This window comes from Carcharhinus amblyrhynchos, chromosome 10, assembly GCF_965287045.1.
Source record: "Carcharhinus amblyrhynchos chromosome 10, sCarAmb.v2.hapA, whole genome shotgun sequence".
In the NCBI taxonomy this organism is placed as follows: domain Eukaryota; kingdom Metazoa; phylum Chordata; class Chondrichthyes; order Carcharhiniformes; family Carcharhinidae; genus Carcharhinus; species Carcharhinus amblyrhynchos.
This window is the reverse complement of record NC_137333.1, coordinates 100,463,929-100,487,726: the sequence shown is the minus strand read 5'-3', so window position 1 is coordinate 100,487,726 and position 23,798 is coordinate 100,463,929. Positions and strand designations below refer to the sequence as shown.

Sequence of the window (23,798 nt, the reverse complement as noted above, 5' to 3'; positions counted from 1 at the left end):
CCACGCACAGTGCCCAGCACTCACTGCTGGCAGCCAAGATCGCTGGGGAGAACACAGTGCCCTCTCTTTTCCGATTCAGCGACTAAAGCCTGCAGCATAGACGCGGCACTGTTCCCCCGCGGGCTGCGTGTGAATGGACGGAACAGCACTCAATGCCAGCTTGACGGACCGAACCCTCCTTGCTGGCTCCGAGCGCTTGTTTGAAGATTTTTTTTTAAATCCAGTACTTCATTCCCGCTGTATACTGCCCCCAGTATTTTCCCTGGCAGTGCTGTGCTCCAAGAATGAAGGCTGTTCTCAGCTTGAATTACTTTCTTCACAAATGACATGGCTTGAGCAGAGCGAACAAAGACCATCCATTCATCTATTCATGACTTAGTAATGTGGCCTATCTCACTGAGCAGTACATAGATGCTTTTGTACCCAAATTCCCGTAATAATGCCACGGATTATGAAATCTATGGGGCCTTATGTAATGATCTAAGCAGTGCCACTTGTTAGGCTGTCTATCATTTTTCTCTACCCCCACCCCACCACCCCCCCCCAACCCAACTCCCCTTGAAAGGCCAAGTCGCTTTTGTCCACTCGAATTATTATTTAAACCTCTTCAGAAGTGGAGGAATCTAGGTGAAGGTTCGAGGGTCAACGTACAAGGGGCTTGAGGGGTAAATCAGGAAGTGGTAACGCTATGGTGTCAAAAGCATGAACAAGGCAAAGGAGAGATTCGGGAGAATGGTCCTGGAGCCAAGACAAATAAGTGCAGGAGAGATTAAAACAAAATTTAAAAGCGGACTTTATCTGTCTCCTGAACTGTAGGAGGATACATAATAAAATCAAATTACTGCGGATGCAGGAACCCGAAACCAAAAGAGAAAATGCTGGAAAATCTCAGATGCTGCCAGACCTGCTGAGATCTTCCAGCGCTTTCTCTTTTGGTTACATAATAGATGTGTCTCCTGTTCAACAGATAACGCGAAGCAAATTAAACATGCAGCAGTTTAGTACCTTCAGTTAAATGATTCAGTTTGGCCCTAATTTTTAATTCCCTCAGTCGGACTAGCGATGACTCAGCACCTCACTTTCACTCATTAACACAGCGGGAAGGCTAGGCTAATGCTTCACATGGTGGTTAAGAACAATTTTTAATTTAACTGCAAAAGCGTGTTTGCGTTTGCCCTCCTGGTCCAACAACACCTCCGTTTTAAATTTCTCATCCCAGTTTTCAATTCCCTCCATGCTCCCCCCTGTCCTTCTCCATCCCTATCACCTCCTGAGGTGCCACGCAACCTTTAGAGATACAGATCCCCCCTCTCTCATCTCGTACAATCATAGAATCTCCACAGCACAGAAGGAGACCATTTGGCCCATCCAATCTGCACTGATCACAATCCCACCCAAGCTCTATCCCCGTAACTCCACATATTCACCCTAGCTAGTTCCCCCTGACACGAAGAAACAATTTAGCATTGCTCAATCAAACTAATCCAGAGGAAACCCAAGCAGGCACGGGGAGAATGTGCAAACTCCACACAGACAGTGACCCGAAGCCAGAATTGAACCCGGGTGCCAGGCGCTGTGAGGCAGCAGTGCTAACCACTGTGCCACCGTGCCACCAGTAATCTGGCCTCTCGCACCTCCCGGATTGTATCCGCTCCGACATTGCCAGCTGTGCCTGCAGCTCTGTTGAGTTCTCGGATGGTGATGGCTAACACGAGGGGACATAGCTTTAAATTGAGGGGTGGTAATTATAGGACGGATGTCAGAGGTAGGTTCTTTACTCCGAGGGTAGTAAGGGCGTGGAATGCCCTGCCTGCAGCAGTTGTGGACTCGCCAACTTTAAGGGCGTTCAAATGGTCAGTGGATAGGCATATGGATAACATTGGAATAGTTTAGGTTAGAGGGTCATTAGATTGGTTCCACTGGTCGGCGCAACATCGAGGGCCGAAGGGCCTGTACTGCGCTGTAATGTTCTATGTTCTACAAGCTCTCAATGTCCCTCCCGAGGCCCCCATCTTGCCTCTTTTCACTGTTCAGAGTCTCCTTCGAATCTACCTCCCTCGCCATGTGTTTGACCGGCTGTCCTTATGAGTCTCGGTGTCAAATTGTAGATGGCATTGCTGTGTAGCTCCTTGAGAGACTTTACTTCATTAAAGGTGCTATATAAATGCAATTTGTTGCTGGGAGAGCTCAGATTTGTGAAAGACTGAGGTGAGAAGCTGGCAAGGGGAGTATGGGAACGGTTAAGGTTTCTGGTGATAAAAGTGTAGGTGAGGGTTTCATCAGCAGATGAGCTGAGGCAGGGACAGAGTTTCTTTCTCTTTATCCTATCACGGGATGTAGGCACCGCTGGCTGGGCCAACATTTATTGCCCAGCGCTAATTGCCCCTTGAACTGAGTGGCTTGCTAGTCTGTTTCAGAGGTCAACCACATTGCTGTGGCTCTGGAGTCACGCTATAGGCCAGACCAGGTAAGGAAGGCAGATTTCCCTCCCTAAAAGACACGAGTGAACCTGTTGAATTTTTCCGACAATGGTTTCATGGTCATCAGTAGATTCTTAATTCCAGATATATTTCCTTGAATTCAAATTTCACCATCTTCCGTGCTGAGGTTTGAACCCAGGTCCCCAGAACATTAGCTGAGTTTCAGGATTAATAGTCTAGCAGTAACACCACTAGGCCACCGCCTCCCCTAATTATTATGGGGAAGAGAATATTGGATAAATACTGGCATAACTCTCCGGAGTTTAATGGGAATTTTGTTGGGTAGTTGAGGGGGTAGTGGACCCAGACATTTGGAAAGAAAGCAAAGCCACCATCACCCTCCTGTAGTTACCCTTGGAGGGCAGTTGAAAGTCAACCACATTGCTGTGGCTCTGGAGTCACATGTCAGTCAGACCAGCCAAGGACAGCGGATTTCCTTCCCTAAAGGACAATAGTGAGCCAGCTGGGTTTTCCCGACAATGGTTTCATGGTCATCAGTAGATTCTTAATTCCAAGTTTTTTTTATTGGATTCAAATTTCACCAAATGCCGTGGTGGGATTCGAACCCAGGTTCCCAGAACATTTCCCAGGCCTCTGGATTACTAGTCCAACAACAATGCCACTGTACCATTGCCTCCTTGGTGGATAGTAAGGATGAGGCGGTGGGTAAGGAAATGGGGGCCAATAGTTTGGACAATAGAGAGGGTATGTTAGATGGGGGCAACACAGTGGTTAGCACTGCTGCCTCACAGTGCCAGGGACTCTGGTTCGATTCCTGGCTTGGGTCACTGTCTGTGTTGACTTTGCATGTTCTCCCCGTATCTGCGTGGGTTTCCTCCGGGTGCTCCGGTTTCCTCCCACAGCCCAAAGACATGCGGGTTGGGTTGATTGGTCATGCTAAATTGACCCTAATGTCAGGGGGATTAGCGGGGTAAATATGTGCGGTTACGGGAATAGGGTTTGGGTGGAATTGTGGTCAGTGCAGACTCAATGGACCAAATGGCCTCCTTCTGCACTGTAGAGATTCTATGATTCTATGATATAGACATGTTGTAGAGGGGATGCCTTGCTCTGGGGTTTTGGATTCATGAACAGTCGGGTTCTTGTCTTATGGTCTTCAGATTGGTTTCACAGGTCGGCGCAACATCGAGGGCTGAAGGGCCTGTACTGCGTTGTAATGTTCTATGTTCTACATTCTATGAGGTTGGAGACAGATAAAAATGAGGGGTGTTTCTAACATGTTAATTAATGCACATCATACAGATGTGAAACTTGAAATTTTAAGAGTCCAGTTAGAAAGTCTATTAACTGCTAAAATATGGGGTAATTTTAACTAAAAATACATTTGTATCTTGGATTCTTATCGATGTGAAGAATGTTGGTACTCAGGAGTGGAAGTTTTTTCTTTTGGTTTGTTACATCATGGGTCAGCAGCAAGTCCTTCCGGTTCACCATCGGTCAGTTAGCAGGAATCACAGAGTCGCCCCCAGCTTAGAAGGGGGCCATTTGGCCTGTCATGTCTGCGCTGGCTCACCGAGTGAGTGAATACACCTGGTGCCTCCCCACCCCCCCCCCCCCCCCACCCCCCCCACCACCCCCACCCCATGCCCCCGGCTTCTCCATCGTGACCCTGCACATTCTTCCTTCTCAGATATAACTCAACTCCCCCTTGAAAGCCTCAATTGTAACGGCCTCCATCACACTCTCAGGCAGTGTGTCCCTGAGCCTAGCCATTCCCAATATTTGTTATCTATGCTGAGAGGCTGTTTTATCGACCATAGCTAGTGGCTTGTGCTACCAAACAAACCTGTTGGACTCGAACCTGGTGTTGTGAGACTTCTTACTGCATTGACCGTAGCCCAGGACCCACGCAAAAACCCAGTCTGCAGGTGCAGCAGGTGATCAAGAAGGCGAATGGAATGTTGGCCTTTTATAGCGAGGGGGGATTGAATATAAAAGTAGGGAGGTCTTGCTGCAAATGTACAGGGCACTGGTGAGGCCGCAGCTGGAGTACTGCGTGCAGTTTTGGCCACCTTATTTGCGAAAGGATATATTGGCCTTGGAGGGAGTGCAGAGGAGGTTCATAAGAACATAAGAACATAAGAACATAGGAGCAGGAGTAGGCCATCCAGCCCTTCGAGCCTGCCCCGCCATTCAATAAGATCATGGCTGATCTGTCGCTGCTCAGTTCACCGGGCTGATACCGGAGATGAGGAGGTTAGCTTATGAGGAGAGATTGAATAGACTGGGCCTGTACTCGTTGGAGTTTAGAAGGCTGAGGGGGGGATCTTATAGAGACTTACAAGATAATGAAGGGGCTAGATAGGGTAGAGGTAGAGAGATTCTTCCCACTTAGAAAGGAAACCAGAACTAGAGGGCACAGCCTCAGAGTAAAGGGGGTGCTGTTTAGAACAGGGTTGAGGAGGAACTTCTTCTCTCAGAGGGTGGTGAATCTCTGGAATTCTCTGCCCATTGAAGTGGTGGAGGCTACCTCGTTGAATATATTTAAGTCACGGGTAGATAGATTTCTGATCGATAAAGGAATTAAGGGTTATGGGGAGCAGGCGGTTAAGTAGAACTGATCTACTTCAGATCAGCCATGAAGTTATTGAATGGCGGGACAGGCTCGTGGGGCTAGATGGCCGACTCCTGCTCCTATTTCTTATGTTCTTATGTTCTCTGTGAGGCAGCCATGCTATTACCACCAAGCCAATCATGTCACCCTGGCATCTGCAGTATTTCCATCATCTGCAGTATTATATAAAATTTTCATTATATGAAATTTTTGATTTGATTTGATTTATTATTGTCACATGTATCAACATACAGTGAAAAGTATTGTTTCTTGCGTGCTATACAGACAAAGCATACTGTTCATAGAGAAGGAAAGGAGAGAGTCCAGAATTAGGTGTTAACGCCATAGCTAGGGTGTAGAGAAAGATCAACTTAATGCAAGGTACTTCCACTCCTTTGCGAGCCCTGCACTTGTAGATCAGTCCAGCTGTAAAGTGCTTTGAGATGTCCTGAGGCCAGAGCAGGTAGTTTCTGAATGTAATTTTTATTTTTATCATTTTGCTTGTACAACGTTACTGCCACGAACAAGGCTAATTGGACAAACATCCAGAGAACAGTTCTCAGTTTTTATTTCACACACGTACAACAGTCTTTGCCAGCATGGTCACTTATCGATCCCTCACTAATATGTTGGCACTGTGTAAGCAACAGATTGACTGGGTGGCCAGTTTAATAATTAGTGTGCCAGGTCAGCTGGTTTTGTTGCTGTGTAAGAGAGAGAGGACCTGGGATGCCGTGAATAAGGTCCAATATCAGATTCAAGGTAATTGGCCAAAGAAACAGAAGAGAATATTTTTTTCTTTCTTCACAAGAGAGTTGCTTTGATCCTGGATTCATTGCCCGTCAGCTTGGAGGCAGATTCGCTGGTGACTTTCAAGATAAATAATTGAAAGGGAAAAATAAATCTCACGGAACTATGAGGAGAGGGTAGTGGAATGGGATTTATTGTGTGAAAGGGCTAGCACAGAAATGATGGAGTAAATGGCCTGTGCAACATCATTCAATGATTCTATAGGCATTATATGGAGATGCCGGCGTTGGACTGGAAAGAAACAGAAAGAAATCCCACAACACCAGCTTAAAGTCCAAACAGGTTTATTTGTAGCAAAAGCTGCAAGCTTTCGGGATAGGCTGTCCCTTTGACAGGTGGCTGGGACTTCTCTATAGGCATTACCCAGTCATGGTAGCTTTGTAAGGATATATTTGTGTTAGGTTTTTGTGATGGGCAATTCATTGGAGCACTCTTTAGGTCATGAACGTCGATGAGTACATGGGATTTAATGGGATTGAAAGTTATAGATAGGCCTGGTAGGTAGGGATATGATCGACGCAACTTGTGGGCCGAAGGGCCTGTTTGTGCTGTAGTGTTCTATGTTCTACGTTCTATGAATGTAGCCCAATCCATCATGCAAACCAGCCTCCCATCCATTGACTTTGTCTACACTTCCCACTGCCTCGGCAAAGCAGCCAGCATAATTAAGGATCCCACGCACCCCGGACATTCTTTCTTCCACTTTCTTCCATCGGGAAAAAGATACAAAAGTCTGAGGTCATGTACCAATTGACTCAAGAACAGCTTCTTCCCTGTTGCCACCAGGCTTTTGAATGGACCTACCTTGCATTAAGTTGATCTTTCTCTTCATCTGAGCTATGACTGAGCTACATTCTGCACTCTCTCCTTTCCTTCTCTATGAACAATATGCTTTGTATAGCGCGCAAGAAACAATACTTTTCTCTGTATACTAATACATAGGATAATAATAAATGAAATCAAATCAAAATTTTTAATGATAGATTTACTCTAGGACTCTGTAATACCTTGAGGATTCTGTAGTGGTCGATACATTCTCATGCCAGGTGATGGTAGGTTCACTTCTGAATGTTGTAATGATCAATCAATTTTGGGAATTTAGCGTCAAACTTTTTTTTTATTCGTTCGTGAGACATGGGCATCGCTGACTGGTCAGAATTTATTGGCCATTCCTAGTCAGTCTTGTTCAGAGGCCAATTAAGAGTCAACCACATTGCTGTGGCTCTGGTGGCACATGTAGACCAGACCAGGTAAGAATGGCAATTTTCCCTCCCTAAAAGACAGAAGGGTTTTTCCGACAATCGACAATGTTTCATGGTCATCAGTAGATTCTTAATTTCAGAATTTTTTTTTATTATTGAATTCAAATTCCGCCATCTGCCGTGGCGAGATTCGAACCCAGATCTCTAGGACATGAGTTTCTGGGTTAATAATCCAGCCAGGCCATTGCCTCCCCTAATTATAATGACGATGAGAATATTGAATAAACACTGACACGACTCTCCAGGGTTTAATGGGAGTTTTGAGGGCTGGTTGGGAGGATAGTGGGCCCAGACAGTTAGAAAGAAAGTGAAGTCTCCATCCCCCTCCTGACATCCTGGAATTTTATCAGCATTGAGAAAGGTGGAGGATTTTATTGATTTCAAATTTCACCATCTACCGTGTTGGGATTCGAACCCAGCTCTTTCAATTATCAATCTAGTGACAATGCCACTGGCTTTCCAAAAACATGGATGAGGCTGGGATTTGAAACCATGCATGCAAAACACAATGGATTAAGAGTCCATCATCTTAGTCTCTCAGCCACTTTAGCATCCCCATTCCGAGGCCACCAACTAACACCCTTAAGTGGCCAATTAAGGGCCACTTTTTTCATTATTCTTTCCAGAATTGTGGAAGTCGTTGGCTGGGCCAGGATTTGTTGACTAATTGCTCTTGAACTGAGTGGCTCACTTGGCCATTTCAGAGGGCAGAGAGTCGCCCATATTGCTGTGGGCCTGGAGTGACGTGTAGGCCAGACCGGTAAAGATGGCAGATTTCCTTCCTTAATGGGACATTTGTGAACCTAATGATCGTTTTATGACAATCGGTGATAGTTTTCTGCTCACCATTACTGAGACCAGTTTTCCAGATTTGCAGAGGCACATGGGCTCCTTGCTGAGCCCCACTTTGGCGCGGGAATCGGCTGCCATCGGTGGTGGTGGAGGGAAATTTGTTAGGGCTTTTAAGAGACTTTTGGATGAGTACATGGGGCTTAATAGGATTGAGGGTTATAGGTAAGCCTAGTAGGTAGAGGTAAGACCAAAACAACTTGTGGGCCAAAGGGCCTGTTTATGCTGTAGTTTTTCTATGATTCTACGCACCCTTTGCTGTCCAAGTTCTGGCTCCATTCAAGCCCTCCGAAGCCTCCATCCAGACTTTGTACTTATTAAGTTCTTCACAAAGGCAATGTAAGGCTTGCAGACTGTGCAATATTCAGGCTGTCTACACATCTCTTTGAGGTGCCTCCCACATTCCATCAATCGGGTTATAAAGTCCAGCATTCAAACTCCATCTCCTGATTCCACACCATAGTTTTATTTTATTCATTCGGGTGTCGCTGGCTGGCCAGCATTTATTGCCCATCCCTAGATGCCCTTGAGAAGGTGGTAGTGAGCTGCCTTCTTGAATCGCTGTTGTCCATGTGCTGTGGGTTGACCCACAATGCCATTAGGGAGGGAATTCCAGAACTTTGACCCAGTGACTGCGAAGGAACGGCGATATATTTCCAAGTCAGGATGGTGAATGGTTTGGAGGGGAACTTGCCGGTAGTGGTGTTCCCATGTATCGGCTGCCCTTGTCCTTCTAGATGGAAGTGGCCGTGGGTTTGGAAGGTGCTGTCTAAGGATCCTTGGTGAATTGCTGCAGTGCATCTTGTAGATAGTACACACTGCTACACACTACACTGCGCATCGGTGGTAGAGGGATTGAATATTTGTAGATATGATGCCAATCAACTGGGCTGCTTTGTCCTGAGTAGTGTCAAACTTCATGAGTGTTGTTGGAGCTGCATCCATCCAGGCAAATAGAGAATATTCCAAGACACTCTTGTGCCTTGTAGATGGTGGACAGGCTTTGGGGGGATCAGGAGGTGACTTATTGCAGAATTTGTAGCTTCTGACCTGCTCTTGTAGCTGCTGAGTTGAGTTTCCGGTCAATGGTAACCCCAAGGAAATTGGGAATTCGGTGATGGTTACACCATTGAATGTCGAGGAATGGTGGTTAGTGTGTCTCTTATTGATGATGGTTATTGCCTGGCATTTGTGTGGCGCAAATGTTGAGCACCCCTTGTGCAAGGTTGTCCTAGCTTGCTGCTCAAGGGTCAACAAATGCAGAGAGAATTGACTCCTCTTAAACAGCTTTGATTGAGCAAGCAATGAAAAAAATAGCAGTTTAGACAAAATAACTGCTTTGGATATGGTCTGACCAGGATGAAAAGAAGGTGAAAAAGTGGAGAAAACAAGTCCAAAGTTAATAATATTGCCACTGATTACTATTGACGATATAATTGATTAATGGCTTGACGTAATCAATACACAATCACACTTAGTTTTAAATTAAGATCTCAGCAAAAATTCAATACAAGCTTAAGACAGGTTCTCTTTGAGTTCAGAGCAAAGTAGAAATAAAATGCAGAATTTGTGAAAATTACTGATTACAGGCTTACACTCTCCAAAGATTGTTAATATAAATTCCACCCATGGTGGAATGTGTCCGGAGGATAGTCCGATCCTTTGGATGGCTCACCCAGTGGCATGATCACTTTGCCAACCTCACCTCACAACTCCTCCCCAGGCATTTTACCGCCTGCCCAATTTTTGCCGCACTGGGGAGACTGCCCAGAGAAACCTGGTGGCCTTCCTGTGGGCTCAAGTTGGGAGCACCCCCACCCCCCCCGATCTATTGGTGTGGAGATGCCAGTTTTGGACTGGGGTGGGCACAGCAAGAAGGCTCACAACACCAGGTCAAAGTCCAACAGGTCTATTTGGAATCACGAGCTTCCAGAGCGCTGCTCCTTCATCAGGTGAGTGTCACCGTCCTTGATGGAGATGCATGTGTCCAAGAGTGCAACTGATTCTGGAGAGTAGCCCATGGTTAGTCTGATGGTGGGATGGAATTTGGTGATGTCGTTGTGTAATCGTTTTACTGATTCTTCGCTGTGAGAACATAAGAACATAAGAAATAGGAGCAGGAGTAGGCCATCTAGCCCTTTGAGCCTGACCCGCCATTCAGTAACATCATGGCTGATCTGAAGTGGATCAGTTCCACTTTCCCGCTTTCTCCCCGTAACCCTTACTTCCCTTGTCTATCAGAAACCTATCTACCCGTGACTTAAATATATTCAACGAGGTAGCCTCCACCACTTCAATGGGCAGAGAATTCCAGAGACTCACCACCCTTTGTGTGAAGAAGTTCTTCCTCATCTCCGATCTAAACTGCACCCCCCCCCGCCTTATTTTGAGACTGTGCCCTCTAGTTCTGAGTCCAAAGGGAGAAAATGTCATCGATGTATCTGCCGTACAGCATCGGTTGGAGATTCTCTATGTGAAGAGGTCTTGTTCGTGCCTGTGCATGAAGATGTTGGCCTGTTGAGGTGCAAATTTGGTCCCCATGGCTGTTTTGTGTGCCTGGATGAAGAACTGGTTGTCGAAGGTGAAGACATTGTGGTCTAGGATGAAGCAGATGAAATGGACCTGGAGATGGGCAGTTGTCGGTGTTGAGTACTGAGGCTGTTGCTGCAAAGCCATCATCATGGGGGATGCTGGTGTAGAGTGCCACCATGGACTCATCTGAGGAAGGAGCAGTGCTCCGAAAGTTCATGATTCCAAATAAACCTGTTGGACATTAACCTAGCGTTGTGAGGTGTCTTACTTGGCAATCTACTGGCCATGGAAGGCCCCTCCAGGCATCAAAAGACACCTCTGCAGGAACACCACCCCCCCCCCTCATCCATATGCCACCCATCTCACTAGGGAAGGTCAGTGACCCCCATCCCACTTAACTTGTGTTGAGGGCAGCCTGTATGAAGCTTCTCTGGTCTGGGTGCAGTCCCAGTAATGGCCATTATTTCCAGTGGCGCTGCTGAGACTGATGAGCTGCTGATTGCCTAATTGAGGTGGAACCTTGTCCCTCTAGGGATGGAAGCTCCGACAGCAACTTATCAACCTCCGGATTGCCACACAATCTGGCCAGAGCTCCTGGAAATGGCTGAGATGGAGTGGTCCCCACCCCTAGATTGTCAGCCCGTCACTGGGGTAATCACCACTCCAAAATTCGGCCAATGGTTAAGTAATATCAAGAGGTTTTGTATTGCCCTTTTTTGTGTACTCGTCCTCAGTTCAATGGGACTGTGATGGTCTGGTAGTATTATCACTGGGCTATTAATCCAGAAACTCAGCTAACATTCTGGGGATTTAGGTTCAGATTCTGCCACGCAGATGGTGGAACTTTTTACACAAAAAACGGTTGGTGCCTGGAACCTGCTATTGGGGGGGGGTAGTGGGAGCAGATATGATAGTGACTTTTAAGGGGCATCTTGACAAACACATTAACAGGGATATGGCGCCAAAAAGGTAGGGGGTTTTAATTCAGACAGGCAGCATGCTCGGTGCAGGCTTGGAGGGTCGAAGGGCCTGTTCCTGTGCTGTAATTTTCTTTGTTCTTTGAACTCAATAAAAAAAACCTGGAATTAGAAATCTACATGTTGGAAAAACCCATCTGGTTCATTAATGTCCTTTAGGGAAGGAAATCTGCCGTCCTTACCTGGTCTGGCCTACATGTGGCTCCAGGGACACAGCAATGTGGTTGACTCTCAACTGCCCTCCAAGGGCATCTAGAGATGGACAATAAATGCTGGCCAGCCAGCGACACCCATGTCTTACAAATGTATAAAAAAAATTGCTATAACAAGCCCCTGACATTATTTAAGTAGCATTTACTGAAGCTCCTGTCCATTGGGAAGCCAATTCTTTGAGTTTGGGATTAAAGCAGAACGCGGAACGCGTGTTGTTAATGCCTGAAAGGCTTTTTGAGAAAGCAAGTCAAGATTAATTCATAGCGCAGCATGTTTTTATCCAACTAGGAAAGATGTTTTTGCGAAAGAAATCAGAAAACGCACAGCGGGTCAGGCTGTGTATGTGGAGGGTTAACATTCCAAGTCAATGGACAGCCATCAGAATTGGAATTGCTCGGAGACTGAACCGTTCTTTTTTAGCGAGCGTGGTGCCGGGGAAAAATAGGTGTGGGGAAGAAAGAACAAAAGGAAAGGTGTGCAAGAGGGTTGAGATCAGGAATGAATGAACGCCTAAAGGCAAAAAGTAATAAGTAATGCATCAAAAAATGGACCCAGAGGTGTAAATAGCTACAGCAGAACCATTACCAGCACCCGCTCGCTGAGAAAATGATGTCATTAAAAGAGTAAACTTCTGTTCACTTGAGCTGTAATAGTGTCTGACAGCGATTACAATCATTTTATTATTTAACTTCAGCAGAGAAAAATAGCAATTTACAAGCAGAGTATTTTCAGGTAGGACGTGCTTTGAACAGGGACAGCCTTCTTGCGTCTGTCCATTGCTCAGGAAAAAGCACCTAATCTGGATTCACAGAATCCCGACAGTGCAGAAACAGGCCATTCGGAGCGTCAAGCCTGCAATGATAACAATCCCACTCAGGCCCTATCCCCGTACCCCCACACATTTACCTTGCTAATCCTCCTGACACCAAAAGGCAATTGAGCATGGCCAATTCAACCTAACCCGCACATCTTTGGAGTGTGGGAGGAAACCAGAGCGCTCAGAGGAAACCCAAGCAGACACGGGGAGAAGGCGCAAACTTCACACATAGAGTGACCCGAGGCTGGAATTGAATCTGGGTCCCTGGCTCTGTGAGGCATCAGTGCTAACCACTGTGCCACCGTGCAGCCCACATTATTATTCTCATTGGACCCTAGCATCGCATTACTTGGTAATTCCCACCTGAATTTGAGAAAAAATTTGATCCGTGCTTATCCGTATCACACCTCACACATCAATAGTCATCAACATTTCATTGGCAGCACTTTCTTATACCATTCTTTGGTATAAATGAATGGGAGCCTGATACTCTGACACACTATGAGAAAATTCCATCTGTAGTGTGTGAAATGAAACAGATGAGCAGATAGAATCTCTACAGTACAGAAGAAGGCCAGTTGGCCCACTGAGTCTGCACCAACAATGATCCTATCCCAACACTATACCCGTAACCTCACATATTTACCCTAGTTTATCCCCCTGACACTAAGGGACAATTTTAGCACGGCCAATCCCCCTAACCGGCACATCTTTGGACTGGGGGAAGAAACCGGAAACCCACGCAGACACGGGGAGAACATGCAAACTCCACACAGTCATCCAAGCCAGGAATCGAATCCGAGTCGTTGGCGCTGCGAGGCAGCAGTGCTAACCACTATGCCACCATGCCACCCACCAAATCAAAATGAGCTCAAATAAAATATATTAGTGCGATTTGATAGTCATTCCAAGGACATGACTGCAGGATGACCTTTTCCAAAGGTAAGGGAGGCTAAAACTAGAGGGCATGTGTTTAAGGTGAGAGGGGGGAGATACAAAAGGGTCCAGAGGGGCAATTATTTCACACAGAGCATGGTGAGTGTCAGGAATGAGCTGCCAGAGCTAGTAGTAGAGGCAGGTACAATTTTGTCCTTTAAAAAGCATTTAGATGGGTCCATGGGTATGATGGGTATAGAGGGATATGGGCCAAACACGGGCAATTGGGACTAGCTTAGGGGTTTTGAAAAAACAGAGCAACATGGATAAAAGCAAATTACTGTGGGTGCTGGAATCTGAAACCAAAAGAGAAAATGCTGGAAAACCTCAGCAGGTCTGGCAGCACTTGATTTGATCTGATTTATTATTATCACACGTATTAGTATACAGTGAAAAGTATTGTTTCTTGCGCGCTATACAGGCAAAGCATACCGTTTGGAGAGAAGGAAAACAGTGCAGAATGTAGTGTTACATTCATAGCTAGGGTGTAGGAGAGATCAACTTAATGTGAGGTAAGTCCATTCAAAAATCTGACGGCAGCAGGGAAGAAGCTGTTCTTGAGTCGGTTGGTACGTGACCTCAGACTTTTGTATCTTTTCCCCGACGGAAGAAGGTGGAAGAGAGAATGTCCGGGGTGAATGTGGTCATTGATCATGCTGGCTGCTTTTCTGAGGCAGCAGGGAGTGTGGACAGAGTCAATGGATGGGAGGTTGGTTCAACTTTGACAAAGAGCCATCTGGACTCGAAACGTCAGCTCTTTTCTCTCCTTACAGATGCTGCCAGACCTGCTGAGATTTTCCAACTTTTTTTTGGCGGCATGGACAAGTTGGACCGAAGGGCCTGTTTTCATGCTGTTAACCTCAATGACTCTATGACATAGATTGGGATATGAATACCGACACATCTTTGGGCACTAAGGGGCAAGTTAGCATGGCCGATCCCCCGGAGGAAACCCATGCAGACATGAGGAGAACATACAAACTCCACATTGACACTCACCCAAGGCCAGATTCGAACCTGGGTTCCTGTTGCTGTGAGGCAGCAGTGCTAACCACTGTGCTGCCATGCCGATCACGACTATTAATGACCATTAATTTTGCACCAAATCATTGTTTCTGGAAGCCTCCACACCAGCAAGGTTACTTTTTATTCCTCATTTTAGAATTAGATTTTTGCTTTCCAGGCAAATGCACAGAGTTGCAAATTTTCCCTGTAATTGTGGGTTTCTTCTCTGGCCCTGTAACGGTGCACTTATTTTATGTCTTGCAATGGTCAGTTTATTATATGGGTCTGTAATGATGGGTTTATTCTTTGGGTTTGTAATGATTGGTTTATTCCATGGTCCTGTGAAGGTGTATTTATTTATGTCCTGCAATGGTCAGTTTGTTGCCATGTAATGATGGGTTTATTCTATGGTACTGTAATGATAGGTTAAATTCTATGAGTCTGTAATAATGAGTTTAATTTATAGGTCTGTAATGGTTAGTTTGTTCTCTGGCTCTGTAACGATTCAATAAGAAGTCTCCCAACACCAGGTTAAAGTCCAACAGGTTTATTTGGAATCACGAGCTTTTGGAGCACTGCTCCTTCCTCAGGTAAATGATGACAGAGCACTGCTCCAAAAGCTCGTGATTCCAAATAAACCTGTCGGATCTTAACCTGGTGTTTGGAGACTTCTTACTGTGCCCACCCCAGTCCAACTCCAGCATCTCCCCCTCTGTAATGATTGGTTTACCCTATGGTCCTGTAATGGTGCATTTATTTATGTCCTGCAACGGTCAGTTTATCCTATGGGTCTGTAATGATGGGTGTATACCATGAGTCTCTAATGGTGGATTCAGTCCTGGACTCGACATGTGTCAGTGTGGTCTTGGTGAGTGAAAAGCAATCATGACAACCTCTTGTGAAATGGCAATTGCTTCTTTTAGTACTAGTTATGTTATCAGGATGTCACTTTTCGCTGTTCCAATTTGATATGTACAAGTAAATTGGTCTTAAGTGATTTACTGTTTAATCTGTAATATTCTAAGCCATGTTCGAACCTAACCTGAACTGGCAGCTGATAGACATTTCACTGGAGAAAATCCTCAACTCCTTGCCGCTGAACTAAAATGACATCAGTTTATGTTCACCTGTGAAGCTGAGGCTTGTATTACACTCTGAAGCATCTTGACGTCATTCTGGTCCATTTGCAGATGTTTTTGTGTTATAAAATAACAGGAGGCAGACTTGTGGGTCAGAACTTTCCACCACAGGAACCGTGGCATGGACCATGCTGAGGTTCATTGACCTCAGGCAGGATTTTTTGGTCTGTGGGGGGGAACGGCGAGTGTGACCGGAAAGTCCCACCCATGGTCTCAACATCTGGCAAGTTCTCATTACTGTTTCCAAAAGCTTGTGGGATTACTATCAAATAAACTGGTTGGACTTAAACTGGTGTTGTGAGACTGCTTACTGAAGTTCTCACCTGCCAGTGCAGAGAGGAGGAGATCTCGTGAAAGGAGGAAGAAAGAATGGCAATGCAAGAGAACTTAGTAACTTGGCTGTGAGGGAGAGATTGGATAGGTTGGGGTTATTTTCCTCGGAGCAAAGAAGGCTGAGGGGTGATTAATTGAGGTGCACAAAATTATGAGGGGAAGAGATAGAGTAGACAGGACAAAATTATTTCCCTTGGTGGAGAATTCTAGACTCTAGATTCAACACAAGCGTAGTGGGGGCATGATGAAGTGTACAGTTGATGTAGAAGGGGCATGAGGAAGAATGTTCTTACACAGAGGGTGGTGGGTGTCTGGAATTCGCTGCCCGAGTTGGTGACGGAGGCAGAGACCCTAAACCCTTTTAAAAAGTCCCTGGATCTGCACCTTAAGTGCTGTAAGCTACTGGGCTATGGGCCTGGTGGAGGAAGTGGGATTAGACAGAGCACCTGGGTGTCCTTGGGCCGCCATTGACAAGATGGGCTAAATGAATCATAGAATCCTTGCGGTGCAGAAGGAGGCCATTTGGCCCATCAAACCTGTACCGACAACAATCCCACACAGGCCCCAACCCCGCAATCCCACACATTTACCCTGCTAATCCCCTGACATTAGGGGCAATTTATCATGGTCAATCTAACCTGTACATCTAACTCGGCACGGTGGCACAGTGGTTAGCACTGCTGCCTAACAGCATCAGGGACCCGGGTTTGATTCCCGGCTTGGGTCACTGTCTGTGTGGAGTTTGCACATTCTCCCCGTGTCTGCGTGGATTTCCTCCGGGTGCTCCAGTTTCCTCCCACAGTTGGTTAGGTGCTGGATTGTGGCGACTGGGGAAGTTTCATAATAACTTCATTGCTGTGTTAGTGGAAGCCTTACTTGTGACTAATAATAAAATAAACTTTAAGGGCCCAATTTTACCATTTTGATTCTAAGTGCTGATTCTGGGCACAATTCAGTGTTAATGTTATTTGTGACACTAATAAAAAAATTGTAAGCCACAATCCCATCCAGGCCCTAACCCCATATCGCTATATATTTACCCACTAGTACCTCTAACCTACATATCTCAGGACACTAAGGGCCAATTTTCGCACAGCCACTCAACCTAACCCGCACATCTTTGGACTGTGGGAGGAAACCGGAGTACCTGGAGGAAACCCACGCAGACACAAGGAGAATGTGCAAACTCTGCACATAGAGTGACCCAAGCTAGGAATCGAACCCAGGTCCCTGGAGCTGTAAAGCAGCAGTGCTAACCACTGTGCTACTGTACTGTGCTATGTTCTGGGAAGCCAGGTTCAAATCCCACCACGGCATGTATTGAATTGAATAAAAAATATCTGGAATTAAGTTGTGGTTGATTCTCAACTGCCCTCCAAGGGCAACTAGGGATGGGCAATAAATGCTGGCCAGCCAATGATGCTCATGTCCCACAAATGAATTTTAAAAAATCGGATGCCATACCCATCGTTAGTCTACATGCCCCAGCTGCATTTTAATGACCCCTCCATCGGGCCTTGGCACCCAAGTAAATTGGGTCTATATTCTCTGCAGTTTAGGGGAATGAGAGGCGATTTCATTGAAACCTAGTAGCTTCTGAAAGGGTTTGATAGCTCTGACACTAGTCCGGGAATATGTAACACAGTGATCACAGTCTCAGGATTGAGGGATATCATTTAAGACTGAGAAAAGGAGACATTTCTTCATTCAGACGATTATCAATGTTTGGAATTCTCTACCCCAGAGGATTGTGGTCGCTCCATCGCTGAAGGCTGGAATATAAACATTAAGACATTGGGGAATTAAGGGGAATTGGTGAGAAAGCCATGAATGTATTGAATGGCGGGGCAGGTTTGATGGGCTGAATGGTCTACTGTTCCTGTTTCTTCTGATCTTACGTTCCACATGAGCCTTCTTCCAGTCAGATTTCATCAGTTGCATGTTCTCCGACTGCCCAGTGTTGTGTTTTGATTAAATTGCTTCTCTTATCGAACCAACAGGTCTGTTTCAGAAGGCAATCATCCAGAGTGGGACAGCCTTATCCAGCTGGGCAGTCAACTACCAGCCTGCCAAGTATACCCGCTTGTTGGCTGAGAAGGTTGGCTGCAGCATGCTGGACACCATTGATCTGGTGGAGTGCTTGCGGATGAAGACCTACAAGGAGCTGATTGAGCAGGACATCATGCCGGCCCGTTACCACATTGCCTTTGGGCCAGTCATCGATGGCGACGTCATTCCGGATGACCCCCAGATCCTGATGGAGCAGGGCGAGTTCCTCAACTACGACATCATGCTGGGCGTCAACCAAGGGGAGGGGCTGAAGTTCGTGGAGAACATGGTGGACAACGAGGACGGCATCTCGGCCAGCGACTTCGACTTCGCCGTCTCCAACTTTGTCGACAACCTCTACGGCTACCCGGAAGGGAAGGACACCCTGCGGGAGACCATCAAGTTCATGTACACCGACTGGGCGGACAAGGAGAACCCCGAGACCAGGCGCAAAACCCTGGTGGCGCTCTTTACCGACCACCAGTGGGTGGCCCCGGCAGTGGCTACGGCGGACCTGCACGCCCAGTACGGCTCGCCCACTTATTTCTACGCCTTCTACCACCATTGCCAGAGCGACATGAAGCCAGGCTGGTCTGATGCTGCCCATGGCGATGAAGTGCCCTATGTCTTTGGTGTCCCAATGATTGGACCCACTGAGCTTTTCCCTTGTAACTTCTCGAAGAATGACGTGATGCTCAGTGCTGTGGTCATGACCTACTGGACCAATTTTGCGAAAACAGGGTAAGCAGACTTTACAGAGACTCTTTGAGACTTCTGTTTCTCTTTTAGATTAATAGCACTATGGGGGTGTGACCTTGCCTTCTCACAATGCTGGCCAATGGGCAAGGCAAGATGACAAGAGGGGCAAAAAATTGGGCCCAGTTTCTCATCTCTTACTCGATAACTGGCGAGATCAGCCTTCTGCCCGAAACAAGCATGAGGCTCATTATATTATTTAAATTCTATGATAAATAGAACAGACAGATCTGCACATGCGCAATGGCACCCTCTACTGTAAGCTACCGGGTTTTGGGCAAGCTTAAGCATCCTGCTGGAAGGAAACTGATCTTGCTTCATTTGTTTTCCTTGGAGTGCGGTCTAATTGGATTCTTAACCCAATAATCTACCATTTTCATGCTCATTTGGCACTTAGAATTTCTTTGGTAAGATAGCCCCCTATATTTTTATTTAAACAAAACATAACTTGTAGTGTTAAAATGATTGCTCACAGATTATATAATTATATGAGGGAATATGCACCGGAATTTTACCGGCACGCCTGCCCCAGAATCAGGTCGGTTGAGGCTTGCAAAACGGCATTCTCCATTGGCCCTGGGACAGTACCTTACGAGCCTGAGGTGGACGAGGCGGTAAAATTCTGGCAATGGTGTCTACTCTGGCTCTATTGGTCACAGTCATGACCTGTGAACCAGAGGCTGTGGGTTCAAGTCCCCCTCCACAAACTTGAGCACAAAATCTAGACCGAGATTCCCGATGCACCACTGAAGGGATGCTGTACTGCTGGAGGCGCTGTCTTTCAGGTGAGACACTAAATTAAAGCCCTGTCTGTTCTCTTGACATGTAAAACTGTGGAGTACCGTTTGAACAAGAGCTTTGATCAATGGTATGGCCAACACTTATAGCTTAACGCAACTCAAAGCGTTAATCTGAACATTATCTCATTCTTGTTTGCGAGAGATTACTGTCAAACATTGTGTTCCCTGCGAATATTTGTACAAGTTTTTGGTCTCTGGATGGTAGGGTCAATTTTGTTCTTCAAGGCCAGATTGTTAATGTGGTGGAATGGAATTGCCGAATTTCGTTAGCACTTGGAATCATAGAGGTTTACAGCATGGATACAGGCCCTTCGGCCTAACTTGTCCATGCTGCCAAGGTTTTTCAACCACAAAGCTAGTCCCAGTTGCTCGCATTTGGCCCATATCCCTCTATACCCTCTTACCCATGTAACTATCTAAATGGTTTTTTAAAGACAAAATTGTGTCCGTCTCTACTGCTACCTTTGGCAGCTTGTTCCAGACACTCACCACCCTCTGTGTGAAAAAATTGCCCCTCTGGACCGTTTTGTATCTGTCCCCTCTCACCTTAAACCTATGCCCTCTAGTTTTAGACTCCCCTACCTTTGGGAAAAGATATTGACTAGCTGATCAATGCCCCTAATTATTTTATAGACCTCTATAAGGTCACCCTAAGCCTCCTATACTCCATTTTCAGTACATGATTTCCATCGTGGCCTCCAGGCTTGAAACAACTCCCTCCATCCAATCTTGTTTTGATGGAAGCCTTGGGAAGGCATGGTTGTAACTGAGGTCCAGGAGTTTGAATGGACTAGGCCTCAAGTTCACGTCACTCGGAGACAGGTGGAGGGGAGGGTCAGTATTCTGACATTTGCCATGCACCCCACCCTGCGCCACAGAAATCTCCCCCCAAAAGCTTGATGCCAACTTTTTGGTGGAAACCTGGTAGAACTTTGTTGCGCCATGTTAATTCTTTTCTAATTGGCCTCCATGTTGTATTTCAGTGACCCAAATCAGCCAGTTCCACAGGATACAAAGTTCATCCACACAAAACCCAATCGCTTTGAGGAGGTAGCCTGGTCAAAGTACAACCCAAAGGATCAACTCTACCTCCACATTGGCCTGAAACCAAGGGTGCGGGAGCACTACCGAGCGACCAAAGTGGCCTTCTGGCTGGAGCTTGTCCCCCACTTGCACAATCTGAATGAGATCTTCCAGTACGTGTCGACAACCACAAAGGTCCCGCAAACGGACTCCACGCCTTTCCCGTACGTGACCAGGCGCGCTCCAGGGAAGCTGTGGTCTTCGACGACCAAGCGTCCCCCTCTGACCCCCTCCCACAACCCCAAGCAGGCCAAGGAGACCCGCAAGTCGAGCCCCGAAGAAACGACGGTCTTGATCGAGGACAAGCGCGACTACTCCACCGAGCTGAGTGTCACCATCGCGGTGGGAGCCTCGCTGCTCTTCCTCAACATCCTGGCCTTCGCCGCCCTCTACTACAAGAAGGACAAGCGGCGCCACGAGACGCACCGCCGGCAGAGCCCGCAGCGGGGCACCGCCAACGACCTGGCCCACCTGCAGAACGAAGAGATCATGTCGCTGCAGATGAAGCAGATGGACCACGAGTGCGAGTCGATGCAGACCCACGACACCCTGCGGCTCACCTGCCCGCCCGACTACACCCTCACCCTGCGGAGGTCCCCGGACGACATCCCCCTCATGACACCCAACACCATCACCATGATCCCAAACACGTTGGCTGGCATGCAACCCTTGCACACCTTTAACACTTTCACCGGAGGCCAGAACAGTACGAATTTGCCCCACGCACACTCGACGACTCGAGTATAGCTCCCCGAGGAGTGGGTTTTACCTCCCCCACCCCCCTCCCCCCCTCCACCCCCCCACCCCCCTCCTCTTCCGGGCTCCTTAGTTGGGTGGCAAGCCCATTTTTGAAATGATTTTAACGAGAATCGAAACAGAACTCATCGGAAAACCATCCGGATCTACAAGTAGGAGACAAATATCGAGTAACTACTTTTTTTTTGGGTGGGGAAGATTTTGGGGGGCCGGGGGGGGGTGGAGGCGTTGATGGGTTTGGCAGGGGGAGGGGTGGCGGGTAGTTCACATATCCACTTTCGATCCTGGGAAATGAAAATAAACAACGGAGAGACAGACAAAAAACAAAGAAGCGAAACGGTGCACTCTACAATGGGAAGAGGCAGCGTTAAGTCTTTTATAAATGATGAACATTTGGAGACTAATTTAACTATTCCACTGTATCAGATGGATCTCTCAATAAGTGACAGCCCAGTCCAGCGACACAGCGAATGGACTCTTTATCATCATCTGGCAGAGGCAGTGGGTAATATAAATTACAGGACAAGTGTATTCAACAAAGGATAGCTCTAGTTGCAAAGTAAGTGATTGTACAGTATCTTCAATGTGCCATGTTGTGTTACACCCTTAATGCCAGGATTGATTACCGAACAAAAGGTTTTTTTTTCTCTCGCTCCGAAACGTGTGATGTAATCCACTTGGTGACTACGGTGTTCCATCAACAAAGGGACAATTCAGTTGTGCGAATCCCAGGTCTGTATCAAGTGAGACCGACACGTTCTTCTGAATTGTATTTATGAAACTTTGTAAACATTTGTAAATAGCTGTGGGTTAAGAGAAAAAGCTTTTATTGTTCTTTTCTTTTCGAGTTTAAAAGGATCAGCTTTTAGAAAGCTTGTGCTTTATATCATGTTCTTTCTGTATATACATGAGATTCACCATCTCCGTTCTCTGCCAGTTACTTTACATGGATAATATGGTTCTTGGAGTACTTTCTGAGTCTTGGGAATTCATAACGTCAACCTCTGTAGAAGATATTGGTGCTCGCTTATGCTTACTGCCCGAAACATTTCTTCTATGTAACTTAGCTTATCTCTGTTTTAGATTATGTTAGGTGCATGTTTAAGTACCGTAGCGAGCGACTGTGAATCTATATTTTCTTTTGGTACGTTTTTGGAAAGGAAAAGAAAAAAAAGGGTCCCCAGGTAACGTGGGATTCGTGAGGACGGTTCGGGGTGGGGCGGGGAGGGTTTACAAATAAACAATACTGTTAATATTAAAAGCCGACAAAAAAAAATAGTTTTTCTCTCATCGTTCGTCTTCTCCGGTGCGACGCTTTTGTTATTTGCCTTGAGGGGAGGGCAGAGAAGCAGTGACCAACGCGCACAGGTCCATGCGGTGTGTCTGAGGGGAGGCAATTTGGGATTGTGAGAGCGTGGAAGGTACGGAGGAAGGTTTTTCTGTGCCGCAACCTTCATGATGTCTGGGATACAACGGTCAAGGGATAATACCCACACTTGGGAATGAGGGAGACTGAAAATGGATTTGCCACTGCGACAAGCGTGCCTCGTGTGGACACAACCCTAGAATACCAGTAATAGACTTTCATTTGAATCTTGTTAACCGTGTGCATTCTTTCCCTCATTATGTCCAATACATTTTAAAGCAGGAAGGGTCTTTAAATGTAGTATATCGATGTATATGTTTTTGTTCCACTTTTGTTTGCCTTAAGTGATAATAGACAATGACCTTTTGGCTGGACATATATATATATATAAAATTTTCAGCAGCTTTTTTAAATAAAATGATCACACTATTTTCTAATTCATTGTACTTTTGTTATGTATGCTTAAATCGCCCGTGACCCACAGTAACCCCACGCCAGCTCCAGTCAAATGTTTTTGCTGCCTTCAATATTACCACAGTCCTGATGCGTTGGTGTGACATTCTTACTCCTGTTTTAAATGGGAACCAGGGTGAGGAAATGTGTTATCATTCAGGTCAGAAACTCCAGAGCATTCAATGGAGCCCATCTGGATCACAGGTTTTGCATCTTTGAATTTGTATAGGATAAGCATGAGATGTTTCAATTCAGGTATGATTCAAATGATCCACTAGGGAGCTTTTACCAAACACATTTTATTTAAGAATAGTGTTAGAACATACATAAGAACATAAGAAATAGGAGCGGGAGTAGGCCATCTAGCCCCTCGAGCCTGCCCCGCCATTCAATAAGATCATGGCTGATCTGTCGTGGCTCAGTTCCACATTCCCGCCCTCTCCCCATAACCCTTAATCCCCTTGCCTATCAAAAACCCGTGTCTTAAAAATATTGAGCGAGGCAGCCTCCACCACTTCAACGGGTAGAGAATTCCAGAGATTCACCACCCTTTGAGTGACGAAGTTCCTCCTCAACGCTGTTCTAAACCGACCCCCCCTTTATCTTG

The 23,798-nt window shown here is 46.3% G+C and overlaps 1 protein-coding gene across 2 annotated transcripts in view; it reads left to right on the top strand.

Annotated features, from left to right (window-relative positions):
• Positions 1–21,366, top strand: part of nlgn4xa (neuroligin 4 X-linked a) — a 270,911-nt gene extending 249,545 nt beyond the window's left edge. For both annotated transcript variants that reach the window (XM_080197667.1, XM_080197666.1), the window contains 2 exons: positions 17,929–18,718; positions 20,517–21,366. In XM_080197667.1, the coding sequence (XP_080053793.1) occupies positions 17,929–18,718; positions 20,517–21,363 (1,637 nt within the window). In that variant the 3' untranslated portion in view covers positions 21,364–21,366. The remainder of the gene's footprint in view (positions 1–17,928; positions 18,719–20,516) is intronic.
• Positions 21,367–23,798: the final 2,432 nt, after the last annotated feature.